Below are 15282 nucleotides of genomic sequence, written 5' to 3'. Positions count from 1 at the left end.
TAGCAACTTCCTTTTTCATGGCGAAACATCGAAATTTGTCAGGCCGCCACGGACAAAAACTCTAGATCTTCGCAATTTAACATCGCAAAGGCCTTTAGATTACACTGATCAATTTTTGTTAATCTGAATTAATCTCTAGGAGTAGTTCCTTAAAATACAATGCCTGATAATGGCAAAAATGACACAAAATTTGCAGAGATAATTAAAAATAACCGACTTCCTGTTGGCTTTCGGATTTTGCTCCAAGATACTTTTTATAGGTATTGCTGTGTTACATGTGTGTACCGATTTTCATACATGTACGTGAAACGTAGCATGAGGTGTTATCGAACCATTTTGCCACACCCACTTCTGAAACCCATATCAGGCGTAAATTTTCACCAGTTTTGATGCATGTGCAAAGTTTCATGACTTTTCAAGTATGTTTAGGCCCTCAAAAATGCTATTAATTTTGGAGAAGAAGAATAAAAATAAATATAGCTGCAAGCAGCGATAGCCCAAGCCATCAGTGCAAAAGCCACCCCGGTGGCATCAGGAAAACTGTGCCCAGCGGGCACATGCATTTACAGCAACCCTCCGGCAGTCTGGTTTTAAGGGATATGGCAATTAAAGGGTTAATTCAAACCATCAAGTCAATATATAAAACTTTAGTAACACTTTACAATAAGGTTTCAGTTATTAACATTAACTATATTAATTAACATGGACAATAATTATGTAGCATGTATTAATGTCAGTTAATATTCAAAACTTAAACATTAAAAAAATTGGTAACACTTTATAATAACTGCACACTATGAATCATTAGTTAAGCATTAGTAAACAGTCAATTCATCCTTTATAAAGCATTGTTCCAACATTAATAGGCATTAACAAGCAATTTATAAATACGGCTATAAATGTTTTGTTCTTGAGCATTTTCATACTTTATTAATGATCAATTTATCATTTCTAAATTATTACGTTATTTACAAACCAGTTATTTGGGCGTTCATAAGATCATTTAGAACGTGTAAGTAAATGATTAATAAACTATTTAAATTTACATTTATAAATCTTATTATTTAGACACATGATAATAGTTGCTCAGTGTGTTAATAAATGCTTTATTAACACATGTTTGTGCTGTAATTCATGATTAAGTCAGGTAGTTATAAAACATTTAGTAGTTGCCAGCCATCTATTTTTGTGAGCTCATCTAAAGTGAGGACGATTTATACCTTGTAAAGCACTTACAAAGGAGATTTAAAAGCTCATTAATCTTCCAAACAGAAAAGTTAAACAAACACAACACAGAGGGATACAGAACACAAAAATATTTTTTCAAGATTGAAAAAATTAAACTGTACAACTGTTGACTTGATAATTAAAAAAAAAAAAAAACTCTGCAATTTCATAGAAAAAAAATCAAGAGTACAGTTGTACAATTTCTTTTTTTTTTGCATCTTGAAATAAATATTTCTGATTTCTGTATCCCTCTGTGTTGTGTTTGTTGTTATTTTAATTAATCGCCACCGCAAAACCGTTCAAGCTATCCAAAATCCATCAGCAAATTTAAGTTCCTCAATGTTTTGGCATCATGTAGACAAAGTTTGGTGTGTATAGTATAATTCTCCTCTGATCAGTATGCATTAATTCACAGCTATATTTTTCAAAACATCCATATTCAAATCAAAATAGCCGACTTCCTGTTGGTCGTAGCAAATGACTGTAAATTAGAAAGTTGTCTGGCTTGATGAGAACAATATATGTACAAAGTTTGGTGACTGTAGCTAAAAATAACCCCCCAAGTTTTGTCAAAAGGTGGCGCTATAGAGTGCCTCGTCCACGCCCTTTTATGAGCTTTTGCCTTTAAGCATGTTATCTGCCTCAAAATCACCAGAAAAGAATATTCAAGTTTGACATGTTGCCATGGCAATATTATTTTATATATCAATATCCTCTCAACAGTTTTACATTGGCCGTGTTTTGCCATTATTCTGATGAAGTTTGAAGTAAATCAAGTAAAAATAAGATGCTGAATTCAAAGCATTTTGAAAATGACACACTTCCTGCTGCCAGTTGGTGGCGCTATAACTTTGACTCCTAATAGTCACATCTATGCGATCGGCATCATACAGCGTTCTGTATCCCTCTGTGTTGTGTTTGTTTATTTTTTTCTGTTAGGAAGATAACTGAGCCTTTAAATCTCCTTTGTAATAGATATGCCTATAAATCAAGAACAAGGCATTTATAGCTGTATTTATAAACTGCTTACTAATTACTATTAATGTTGGGACAATGCTTTAGAAAGGATGAACTGACTATTTACTAATGCTTACATAATGATTCATAGCGTGCAGTTATTATAAAGTGTTACCAAATTATGTTGTCAGTGCCTTACAAATGAACTGGTTCTATGATTTTTTTGTCCCTAAACTGACAGAAAAGGATAATGCCTAAGGGATTTCTTAAGCTGTAATGAAAAAAAAACAAGAACAACAAAAGATTATTGATTAGTTTTTTTCTGGTGATTAAAGATATGTTTAAAAGTCTCTCTCTCTCTCTCTCTCTCCCCCCCCCCCCCCCCCCCCCCCCCCCCCCCCCCCTTCCTCACACAAGAGGCAGAGTGGTAGAGTGAGATCAGATGTCTGATAGTTTTTGAATTTTCTGCTATCCATAGAGCATTGTAAAGTCATGAAACTAAGCATATTTCCTCAGAATGACTTCTCTCTATGTTAAACCTTCTAAATGTAAACCTTTTGAAGTGTTTGGAAGCTGCACTTTAATAATATAAGACAATTACTGTTCCCTTTTTTTACTGTTATTTTAATTAATCGCCACCGCAAAACCGTTCAAGCTATCCAAAATCCATCAGCAAATTTAAGTTCCTCAATGTTTTGGCATCATGTAGACAAAGTTTGGTGTGTATAGTATAATTCTCCTCTGATCAGTATGCATTAATTCACAGCTATATTTTTCAAAACATCCATATTCAAATCAAAATAGCCGACTTCCTGTTGGTCGTAGCAAATGACTGTAAATTAGAAAGTTGTCTGGCTTGATGAGAACAATATATGTACAAAGTTTGGTGACTGTAGCTAAAAATAACCCCCCAAGTTTTGTCAAAAGGTGGCGCTATAGAGTGCCTCGTCCACGCCCTTTTATGAGCTTTTGCCTTTAAGCATGTTATCTGCCTCAAAATCACCAGAAAAGAATATTCAAGTTTGACATGTTGCCATGGCAATATTATTTTATATATCAATATCCTCTCAACAGTTTTACATTGGCCGTGTTTTGCCATTATTCTGATGAAGTTTGAAGTAAATCAAGTAAAAATAAGATGCTGAATTCAAAGCATTTTGAAAATGACACACTTCCTGCTGCCAGTTGGTGGCGCTATAACTTTGACTCCTAATAGTCACATCTATGCGATCGGCATCATACAGCGAACAAACCCCTGAAGTTTGATCAAATTCAGACAATGTATGTGGATGTTATTAGACCTTTCCTGTTGCTCATTTCTCGCCATAACTTCATCGCCTCGCCACGAGCAAACCGTTTGAGATATCAAAAATCCCTTCGCAATTTAGAATCTCCAATGTCTTCAGATCATGCTCACAGAGTTTGGTGCAATCGGTTGGAAATCCTCAGACGAGTATATCAAATTCCAGAGCATGCACTTTTTAAACAGCCCTGAATAGCCAACTACCTGTTGGGTGGAGCCTATGACATGCAGTGCAAAAGTTGTTCTCAATGAGTTCTATATGTGTACAGAGTTTCATATGAATATGTGCAAGCATGTGTGAGCTATACATCAAGTTTTCAGACTGTGTTCCAGGGGGCACCGTAGAGCCCCTGTGCCACGCCCTGCTCCCAGCCTTTGCGGCTTCCTAACAGCCTCAGATTCCAATGTGTGTGCCAATTTTCAAGAGTTTTGGAGTATGTTAAGGCCCCCAAAAAGCCTTGGAAGGTTGAGAGAGAAAAAAACAAATCCTTAGAAAAACAAGAGGGCCCTGCGCCTTACTGGCTTGGGCCCTAAATACAGCTGCAAGCAGCGATGGCGGGCCCAAGCCATCAGTGTAAACGCCACCCCGGTGGCATCAGGAAAACTGTGCCCAGCGGGCACATGCATTTACAGTAACCCTCTGGCAGTCTGGTTTTAAGGGATATGGCAATTAAAGTGTTAATAAAAACCATCAAGACTGAGAAACACATACTCAGAACAATATATTAAACTTTAGTAACACTTTACAATAAGGTTTCAGTTATTAACATTAAGATGTGTAAATAGAGGTCTACACAACAAACACATGAAGATCATATGAACTGAAAGTTTACTGACATTTGTAAACATTTCAATTTACATTAAATAATCATATGTTAATTATTAGGTAATGTTTAATAAGTTCATTAGTAAACATTAACAAGAGCATTTCATGTTTCTAGCTATGTGAATATATATTAACTAATGATCTGTTAAGCATTATATAATGTTTGTTAATAAATTATAAATGAAAGTTATTATAAAGTGTTACCATCATAGGTCATACATACCACGTAATATTAGAATAAGCACCCTTTAGTTTCAGAATACTTACAGTATAAATAATTTGGAATTTTCCAGGTTGTTACCCCTTTGTTCCCCAAACTTTGCATATCATTCCCTTATACCTACATGGAGGTACTGTATAGGTACACTATAATTGCAAAAAAAAAAAACGCTGTAAATTCTGTTTACTTATGCTGTAAATTGCGAGCTGTAATCTAAAGCATTACCCAAAAAACAGTGGTGAAATATCTATTTTTATCTATTTATAATATCTTTCCAATGATATATAGTTTGTCATGATTAGATTAGGATTTAATTGTAATATAGTGAAGTAAACTTAGGCGTTTTGCCATTAAAATGCTTAACTTATTGCATCACATCCGTGAGTCAACATTTCAGAGAGTCCACTTTGCAATACTGTGACAAGTTATTTTAATCCACTAGCATATATCAACAACAAACTGTCAGGATCATGGACTGTCTGTATGATGTTTTGCGCCTGTTTCTGTTCCCTTATTTGGTCATGTTCCTGTCCTCGTTTTGTTTATTAGTTTGATTAGTCATCCCATATACCTGTGTTTCCCCAATCATCCCCTGTATTTAAGTCCTAGTCTGTGCAGTCTGTCTCTGTCGGTCCTTCTTGTTATGTTCATGTGTTTCCTGCTGTTCCCAATGTTGGATGTACCCTGTGTTTCTTGGATTAAAGACTGTTTCGTTTATTCCTCGTCTCCATCGTTCCTCGCCATCACAGATTGGAACACAAACAATACCTTGCAAGGCTCAATGTTTCCATGACAACATGACTCACAATAACTCTTTGGGCTTACCTTTGCCAGCTGGGAATGCCTCACAACAGTCCTTTCACACTGTCTCTGCTGCCAAACGGCACTCTTATTTAGCACCTTAACCATTTAAATTTTCAATGATACAACCTGCATTATCTGTTCTAAATCACAAATGGAAACAAAAGAGCCTTTGTAGGGCTTTAAACTTTTTTTTTTTTTTTTAAATACAGTCATTTCTGTGTAAAGATGAATCTGAAATGCTTATTTAAGGACTCCCATCAAGTAATGAGTGGCAGGCATTTAGAAAAGCTCTCATGATGTGTTATATTCACTCTACATACACTGGTGTGCCACCTGTGGCTAGATGCTCATTTCAGAGAGAGAGAGAAATGTAAGATTAATTATCTTAAAGCTGCAATGTTTTACTCATGCTTACATCACACTGTAATGTTACACAGTTACTGGAGAATCTTACTAACTTGAATACGTAACTCATATACTCCCGCTGTGTAATTTTGCATGGATTTTTGTACACATAAAATCTTCAAAATTAGTATAGAGATATTATAGCAATATTTGGCTGTTTAAAATTGCCATTTTTAAGATTTTGACATTTCAATTGTTTTTTAATGTTTTTATTTAATTTTAATATGTTCACTAATAAATGTTGATACTACTACTACTACTTATAATAATAATAATTATCACTCAATAATGATCACTCAAGAGGCTTTAGGACAACAGTGATGGTGTTCTAGATCTAAACATTTGGTCAACATGTGAGAAACTGTGGTCATCCAAAGCTGTGTCCCCTTTGAAGCAAGTTTTTTTTCTCTCAGTTTGTTCTTTTTTACACCTAAAATAATAATATTTGAAGAATCTTTTTGCATGCCTTTATTTATAGTACCAGATTATAAATGTAAAGGGATTCTTTATTTGTAATATTTATAGCAGTCTACACTGGTTTAGCCTCTGTGACAATGTTCTTTCTGCATTCTCTTTGCTGTCCTTACTATATGTTCTTTAGATTGTTTATCATTACACTTATGTCATGTAAGGAAATTCTAATGATTTAGCCTTAATGGTTTAGCTCCTGTGTACCTAAATAGCCTTCTACTACGGTACAATCCATCACGCTCCCTAAGGTCACAAACCTCTGGGTTTTTGGTAGTGCCTAGGATAGCAAAGTCCACTAAAGGAGGTAGAGCTTTTTTGCATTTGGCTCCCAAACTCTGGAATAGCCTTCCTGAACCCCATAAATAGCAAGATCAAGATTTGTGGTAATGTAATAATGTAATGCCATCTCAAGTGTCAAGATGGCATGGCAAGTTATCTACTATAGTACCTCAAAGAGAATGAATAACTGTTATAAGTGATGAATGATCTAGATATGTAATGTAGATAGACAGATATAAAGTGCATGTATATAGCTTCAGAGGCTCCAATTCCAGAGACAGACACATGTTGCAAGCCTTTATCATGCTTATAGACTTACAATAGAGACACCCATGGCTAGTTTGTACCCAGAAGCACAGCTGGCGTCACCTCTCAAAAACGCAGTTTTTTTCTGTAGTACGGTATGCAGTTCTAAGTATTCTGAAGAAAAAGCTTTCTGTGTTTTTGTAAATTGGCAAAACAAAATATAAACATTTGTTTCGATATACGGTACTGATGATACGGAAAGCACTCTACTGGACTGAGTTTCCCAAAAGCATGGTAAGCCTAAGTAGGTTGTAGAACCATTGCCATCAATGGTCTCGATGATTAACTTAGTTCCCAGTGCTTTTGAGAAATGCAGCCCTTGCCTACTGTTGCTATGGTTACCTCAGACAGACTTCTGTACACAAAAGTCTGTTTAATGTGCTCTGACAAGCTTGAAATTTAACTTTCTGTTAGGTGTTGAAAACTCAGTTGAAATGTATACTTATATGTTAATGTAATAGGGATATATACATTTGAGCACCCACTCCAGAAAGTTATCTCGGATCGGGAACTGTAGCATAGGTTTCCAGAAGACGTTGCGACATTTGTCTTGTTGAAAGTATATTCATACGAAAGTGTACTCAAGCGCAACCACAAGATTATTCTTCTAGAATTTTCAAGTATTTTACAGGATTTCTACAAAATGGCCTCACACAGTCACTGCCCTTATGCGCATGAGCTAAGAACAAAGCAGTACAGAGTGTGATAGAGTCTCTGGGCTCTACCAACACGAGCGTTGGGATGCACGGGACTGAGTGCCTCTATCACGATGCACACTAGATGGGATTTTTTCCTATTATAACAGTGCAATATATATTCATTAGAAAGTTTTTTTTTTACGAATCTGGAGGGAAATGTGCAGGCGGCATTATGGTTCAGCACTCTGGACAGCGCACCCGAGTGCCTGCTGCTACTTATTACTGCAGTAATTTTATCTGCGTGTTTAACAGATGAAGAATCATGCAGTTGATAACTTATTCACCACAATTAGGGGCAAATACATCGCAAGGGGACTTCTGAAGTGAGAAATGGACTTTGCGGAAATTCTGTTTGCTTTGTTCATCGTTGTGATTGTGATTGTTTCTTTGCTGTCGAACTTACTGGTGTTGCTATGTTTCATTCACAGCAGCGAAATACGACGCCAGGTGCCAGGGGTGTTTACCATGAACTTGTCGTTTTGCAACATACTAATTTCTGTCCTAAACATGCCGTCCACTTTAGTTGGGATTGTAAAGCACCAGCAGCCTTTTGGGGACTGCCTCTGTCGCACGCTCAGCTTTCTGGAGACCTTTCTGACAGCCAACAGCATGCTGACCATGGCAGCACTCAGTATAGACCGCTGGATCGCCGTGGTTTTCCCGCTGAGTTACTCCAGTAGAATGCGCTACAGGGACGCACTGGCCATGGTGTGTTATTCGTGGCTCCACTCGTTCACATTCTCCCTTATTCCACTGCTTTTCTCCTGGTTTGACTATAGTCCCATTTACGAATCCTGCACGTTGCATTTGAGCAAGGAGAGCGCACAGATTAAGTTTACTGTGTTCACCATTGTCTTTCATTCCACCAGCTTCATGCTCTCGCTCGTAATTTTGTGCGTCACATACTTAAAGGTTTTAAAAGTTGCACGCTTTCACTGCAAGAGGATTGACATTATAACCATGCAGACCCTCTTCTTACTGGTAGAAATTCATCCAAGGTATTTATGATCTTTTTTTCAGTAAGCATAATAGGGATGTTTGTGCAAAATTTCCCATTGTAACATAAGTGCCATTAACATTTTGTAAAACTCCTTTGTAGTGTTAAGCAGCGCTGTATTGCTGAACAAAAGAGGAGGAAACAGCGCGCTACTAAGAAGATTAGCATTTTCATCGGCTCTTTCATCATCTGTTTCGCCCCTTATGTCATCACAAGGTATGTAGCCAAAGGTTTTAAGCTTAACATTTTACGAACCATTTGGTATAAACACTATGGAATAATCTGGGAGGAATTGTTTATCATAAAACATGAGACACAGATCTAAAGATATTAGTAAGGCTAATGTGGGACGCAACGAAGCGGTTTGAAACATTGAATAACGTTTATCTGAACAATGAACGAATGTTTCGCTACTGAAAAGTAAAAGTGTGCCTCGAAATGACATTTAATTGAGTCGTGATACAAGAAAAACAAGACAAGAAAAAAAGTCTAAGAATTCTCACCCGGTTTATTTACATTCTTAACTTCTTTTCCCTTCAAATGAAATTGTGACGTATTAAGTCATATAATTATTTTATGCAGCAATCGTTCGATATTGCCTTCTTGATATAGTCGGACCATTCTTATTTTCAAGAGACTGATAACAAATAAGCAGAATTGATTTTTGATAGATTTAGGTATACTTTTTGAAACGGTATAAACGAAATGATCATTACACTACTACAATAAAGGCATTATTTTTATTATTGGTTATTTTATATAATTTTATATATAGGTCTATAATATATCTATATTTCATATTGTAATAATAACAAATGCATATAATAATTATGCCATTTATGCTAGATTGTTGTGTATTTTGTCACAACATTGTCAATTATCAAGCTACACAATTTCTCACTTAAGAATGAATAGTTGTTATTTAAAAAGTTGAATAATTATTCCAACAACACATTAAATGTTACTTTCAATGGCTCAATAATAGTGCTGTTTATCAGAAGATTCTTTGAAAGAGTTGTCTTATCTAAGTGATTAATGCCTAATATTAAGTATAGGGTAAGATGGGGGAGATTTACTTTTAAATTGTAACAAGTTTAGCATGTCAAAGGTGATGATGATGCATCAGCCAATGTGGTATTATAGGAAATAAATAGAAACATTTGGTAATTTAGTTATGACACAAAATTTAAAATATTAAGGTAATGTATCACTTAATCATTTTATTATTGAATTTAATCATATAATAATCTATAATAATTTAAACAATTTTTGTACTCATTTAATTGATTAATTCATTGATTAGTAATTTGCAATAAATTATTTTATATTATTTTTTCCATTTTTGTTTAGTCTTATGATTGTGTTTTTTCAGTGGATATTTGTCTTCATGAGTAAGATATAACAATGTCTCCATTTCAAGATTTTTAACGTTACAGGACGATTGTGAAGCAGTAATTTTTCATTGCTATTCCTTGCGGTTGTCACGGTACGCTGTTGGAAGGAGTACGAGGGAAACGAGAAGTACAATCAAAAGTCTTTAATCCAAGGAATACAGGGTACAGCCACACAAAGGGCGCTGGAGCAAACACACGTACACAACGAGTAGACCCGAGAGAGACTGCACAGACTGGGACTTAAATACAGGGGATGATTGGGGAAACACAGGTGCATGGGATGACTAATCAAACTAATTAACAAAACGAGAACAGGAACATGACCAAATAAGGGAACAGAAAAAGGGGCAAAACATGACACAGAGAGTCCATGATCCTGACCGTGGTATAATAACACTTGTTGGATTTGTGCTGGTCAGAAAAAAGTCTGAGCATTGATGCACACTCAACTAAGATTATTCAATAACCTCTGCTTATTTTTTTATCATTCACTTTGTCCCCTCCTTCTGCTCTTATCTGGCTTTACTCTGTCAGTTTCTTGGCTGATAGAAGACTGTTAATATATGGCGTTATTTTTATGACAAATGTCGAGAGGGCTTTATTGTAGCGCGAAAGCACATTAATATAATGTGCGAGCGCGAATCTCTCCGCTCGCACGCGGATTTCCTTTGCTCTCGCACAAACCGGACGCGCGCGCTCAGATACACGCTGCTCTTGCCCTGAGAGTATGCACATTAAAACGTGTCTCTCCTCTCACTCAAACTGTCATGTGCACTGGCAAATCTCTCTGTGCTCATGCCCTAGATATGAATTATTTTCGTACCTGAATTAAACGTTGTCAAAAGTTATCATTATGCACTTTTAAAAAGTATCTCAAAACAGATTTGTTCCTTGATTTTTTTATTGTTGTATTTTAGTTTTAACATAAACTGGTTATTGTACTTTGTTTTACTGCTTTATCTCTTTCATGTTTGTATTTGTATTTTCTTTTCTGTGAATGCACATATGCATGTCTCTGTAAAATAATTTGTAAACACTTTTAAAAGGCGCTATATAAATAAAGCTTTAAACAATCAGACCTCCACAACTGACCTATGAAAATACTATGTGAAATCTAATTGGCTGAGAGAGAACTGAACCTGGAATACTTTTGACAATCAAAGATGGATCTTTAATTTATTTCCTGTTTTATAATATTTAGCAATGTTAATTATATTAGAAATATCTAGGAATTGGGTGCTTTGATGATTTGTACATATAAATAACCTCCCAGTAAGCAATTTTGCGTTTAAAAGACATCTATTAGACGTCTAAATATAGCTTAGACGTCTAGGCTAAAATGAGGCTAAATTTGGGCTGTCAGTGAAAATCTAATAGACGTCTATTCATAGCCCAAGAATAGACTAGCCAAAATGGCAATCCATACATACAGCTTTTATTAAGAAAAATAATTTTTTAACAACTTGGACAACCTAAGACAATACAAAATGATAAAAATACAAAATAATTAATGACAAAATAAAATGTTATAAATACAATACACTTAAATATAAATATTATGATAACAAATCTGGAGTTTTTAACAACTTAAGATAATAAAAATATAAAAATGAAATATTTAAAATAACTTAAGATATTTAAAAGAAAAAAAATCTAATACAAATCAAGAGCATGTTATCACACTTAACATTAATACATTACGGATAAATGACAACATAAAAAAAAGATGAACCCTTTTGTTGGTTTACTTTTAACAAATAAAACAACCAACCTTAAAGGAAATGATTAATTATTGGTTTTATTTCTTGTTTAAACTGCCTCTCAACTGCATTCCTCAAGTCAAACTCTGTTGCTGCAGGGAAGTTGGTCATCACAGCATCTGCCATATAAGAAAAAAAAGCACAAGAAAATCTTGACATAATGTTTTACTTTAATTACACAAATTGTGACAGGGAGTCATGCTCTTTTGCTTGGATGCCAACTAAAAACAAAAACAAGATATATAGTTTATCACCATTCAGTGTGTTAAAAAAGAGAGAAGCTCTCTGGTAAATGTTGTGTGTTTTATACACATACCTCTAATGACCGAGAACAGTGCAGTCTTTTCAAATGCCTCTTTCTGCAGCGGACCACCCCCCATAATGTTGAATTTGGACATGAGGGATTTTTTTAAAACCAAAATATAATACAGATTGAGGTGGTTAACAATTGCAGACAATATTTGACATTTCAAAATGACCAGTAAAGGAATTATTTTTTTAATTTCTGATTTGCGTTGTAACTTATTGAGTATTGACACCACAATGTTTGATTAATGTGGCAAGATTTGAAGGCTTTACCTGTCCAGCATCCTTCTGGCACTGTCTTTGAGGTTTCTTCCTTCAATTCTGCACAACTTTGACATCTGAATAACACATGCCAATGTCAGGTGGGTAGTATTATATGTATCCGTGTACTTTACCAAGTGTAAGTGTTTACCAACCTGAAACATTGATGCCCATTGACCTGCAAGTTTTCCATCACTAACCCTTTAAAACTCTTTATTCAAGCAGTTTAAGTTTTTCCCTATTAGTGCCCCCCACAATCTGTCTCTGCCTCCAAAATTATCTGGCACAACTGACTTCATAACAACACAGTGATAGCTGCTGTAACTAAAAAGTAGCCCAGTACACACATTAACCTCAAATGTACATGGAATAATACATGCACCCCCTACCGTTTTATTTCATTATGTTTTCTGTTTGTACTGTTTAGGTTTCAATGCTGCATTGCACATCTGAGCTATTTGCACTTATTATTGGTATTCTTAAGCTTTACTATCAATTTGGAAGTTTCAAAATAAATCTTATTGTAACGTTACTTGTACAATGACAAAGATATTCAGTTCAATTAGCTCATGCTCTCTCTGTATCTAACAAGCCATTGTTCAGTAATAAATGCAATATAATAATTAAAATAAATGATGGACTTTGTCAAAGATGAGAGCTTTAGTGAGGAAATGTTGTTTTGGAGTGTTTTTTTTTTACCATTGCTGCCCGAATCTTTTCCAGATGTTGAAACTCCTCCTCAGTTTCTCCAATTCTTCTGAGTGTGTTCACTGTATAAATTCATATGGATTAATCTTTGTCAAAGCTGTGTTTGTTCTGTTGTTTGCTCTTTCACCTCTTCTTGCGCTGTTTTAAAATCGATTTTAATCAATGCGGTTTGTAAACACATACAAATTATAAAACTTTTAGTCTATTAAATTTTGCAATTAATCCTCTGAACACATGCGTGTTGAACCGTGGGCTAGTCATGGGTCACTATCAACTACGATCTGCTCCCTTTACTAAAATGTCACGGTTCCTAAACATGATAACAAATAATATAGATAAATAATGAACACGTCAAAACGAAAACTCAGATACTTACAATACCATGTAGGAATGTCCTTTATCATTTGTTGTTTGCCCGCTGCTCTCCAACAAGTAATGTCTCAGGTTACTTATGTAACCATGGTTCCCTGAGTAGAGAACGAGACATTGCGTCCTCTTGGGGTCGCTATGGGGAACGCCTCGTCGTGACCCGTGTCTGAAGCATACATTGAAAAAACCCCAACGCGTTGGCCGGCGACAGCCATGACATCACTACCGGCACAACTATAGTATAAATAGGCGCCGAGAGCACACATCATTCAGTTCTTCGTCTAAAGCTTGCGTCCGCAGCATGGCAAGAAAGCTAGAGGACGCAGTGTCTCTTTCCCTACTCAGGTAACCATGGTTACATAAGTAACCTGAGACGTTCCCTTTCATGGGAACTTCGAACTGCGTCCTCTAGGGCTCACTATGGGGAACCTTATACCCACACCACCACGCTGAGGGGAGTGCATGCCAGAACCATGGCGAGCACTAAGTACCAACTCTACCATATTGCTATGGGAGTTGCCCCTGGGACGTTAGACGGCTGTCAGTGATGTTATTCCCTACGGCCAAAGGCCTAGGCTACATACCCCAAAATACTTACCTGTTAGGGTCAGACTCCTGGGCCCGGGGTAGAGCTCAAGGCTTAGAATCAGGAATAGATTCCTTTAAGGGAATATGACCAAGAGCCTAGAATCATACTAGTCTTGGCCTGCCACACAGGGGCTACCGCACGTTTCTCTTTGTATGTGCTGAAGGAACTGTCTCAACAGACCCCTAGTAGCAACACCCTGTTAAAGTAGGTATCCAGAGGATACATAGGAGGAGTGGTGCCCAAGGCGGAACCGGGGTTTTAAACCACTCAGAAAGAGCACGAAGCTGTTGCGCGTAGCTCTTACCGTACAGGATTCTATAAAAGTGGGCAAAGCATAACGTGCACACTTACCAGCTATGTGGATTTTAGAAAGTGTACAAAGACTTTACCTGCACACTTACCATAACATGGATTTAAAAATACCGTTCTAAGGGGTTCTCGTGGCACTCTGAAAGAGCAGCCCATAGATGGAAATGGCGCATTCCAAAATGCTATGTTTTGAGAAGTCATCAAGTCAATCTACAGCTATAATGCTGGAGTGGCTAGCAGTAAATCTGTAGCTGAGGGAGCAAACATCCAGCTCTCAAACGAGAGGGAGCTCAACCTACAGCATGTTCCAATGGTGGAACAGCTAGCAGTTATTTAGCTGAGGGAGCAACACACCCAGTTCTCAATCGAAAAGGGGGCTCGACCTGCAGCATGTTCCAAAGCTGGAACGGCTAGCAGTAGTTTACCTTGGCTGAGGAGGCACAAACCCAGCTCTCAACGAGTTATGTGGATTTTAGAAAGTGGGCAAAGCATAACGTGCACACTTACCAGCTATGTGGATTTTACAAAGTGCGCAAAGCATAATGTGCACATTTACCACCTATGTGGATTTGTAGAAAAGTGCGCAAAGCTTAACGTGTGCACTTACCACAGTATTTGGATTTAAAGTTTTCCAAGCATCTGTTTGCAGATACCCGGAAGTACTTTGAGTGGAGCCCAAGGTACCGGGGTCTAAACCAACTCAGAGAAAGGGAATGAGGTCAATAACATGTAACCCTTACCATACAGGATTTCAGAAAAGTTGGCAAAGCATAATGTGCACACTTACCACTTATGTGGATTTTAGAAAGTGCGCAAAGCATAACGTGCACACTTACCACTTATGTGGATTTGTAGACAAGTGCGCAAAGCTTAACGTGTGCACTTACCACAGTATTTGGATTTAAAGTTTTCCAAGCATCTGTTTGCAGATACCCGGAAGTACTTTGAGTGGAGCCCAAGGTACCGGGGTCTAAACCAACTCAGAGAAAGGGAATGAGGTCAATAACATGTAACCCTTACCATACAGGATTTCAGAAAAGTGGGCAAAGCATAACGTGCACACTTACCACTTATGTGGATTTGTAGAAAAGTG

The 15282-nt window shown here is 36.7% G+C and overlaps 1 protein-coding gene across 1 annotated transcript in view; it reads left to right on the top strand.

The window, feature by feature from the left end:
- Positions 1-7811: 7811 nt before the first annotated feature.
- Positions 7812-15282, top strand: part of gpr78b (G protein-coupled receptor 78b) — a 12602-nt gene continuing 5131 nt past the window's right edge. Inside the window, exons 1-2 of the mRNA XM_016237507.1 lie at positions 7812-8494; positions 8596-8709. Of these exons, the coding sequence (XP_016092993.1) occupies positions 7827-8494; positions 8596-8709 (782 nt within the window). The 5' untranslated portion in view covers positions 7812-7826. The remainder of the gene's footprint in view (positions 8495-8595; positions 8710-15282) is intronic.

This window comes from Sinocyclocheilus grahami, unplaced genomic scaffold, assembly GCF_001515645.1.
Source record: "Sinocyclocheilus grahami isolate Dianchi unplaced genomic scaffold, SAMN03320097.WGS_v1.1 scaffold517.1, whole genome shotgun sequence".
NCBI lineage: Eukaryota > Metazoa > Chordata > Actinopteri > Cypriniformes > Cyprinidae > Sinocyclocheilus > Sinocyclocheilus grahami.
The sequence above is the reverse complement of the archived record's forward strand: the minus strand, read 5'-3'. Positions and strand labels throughout refer to the sequence as shown.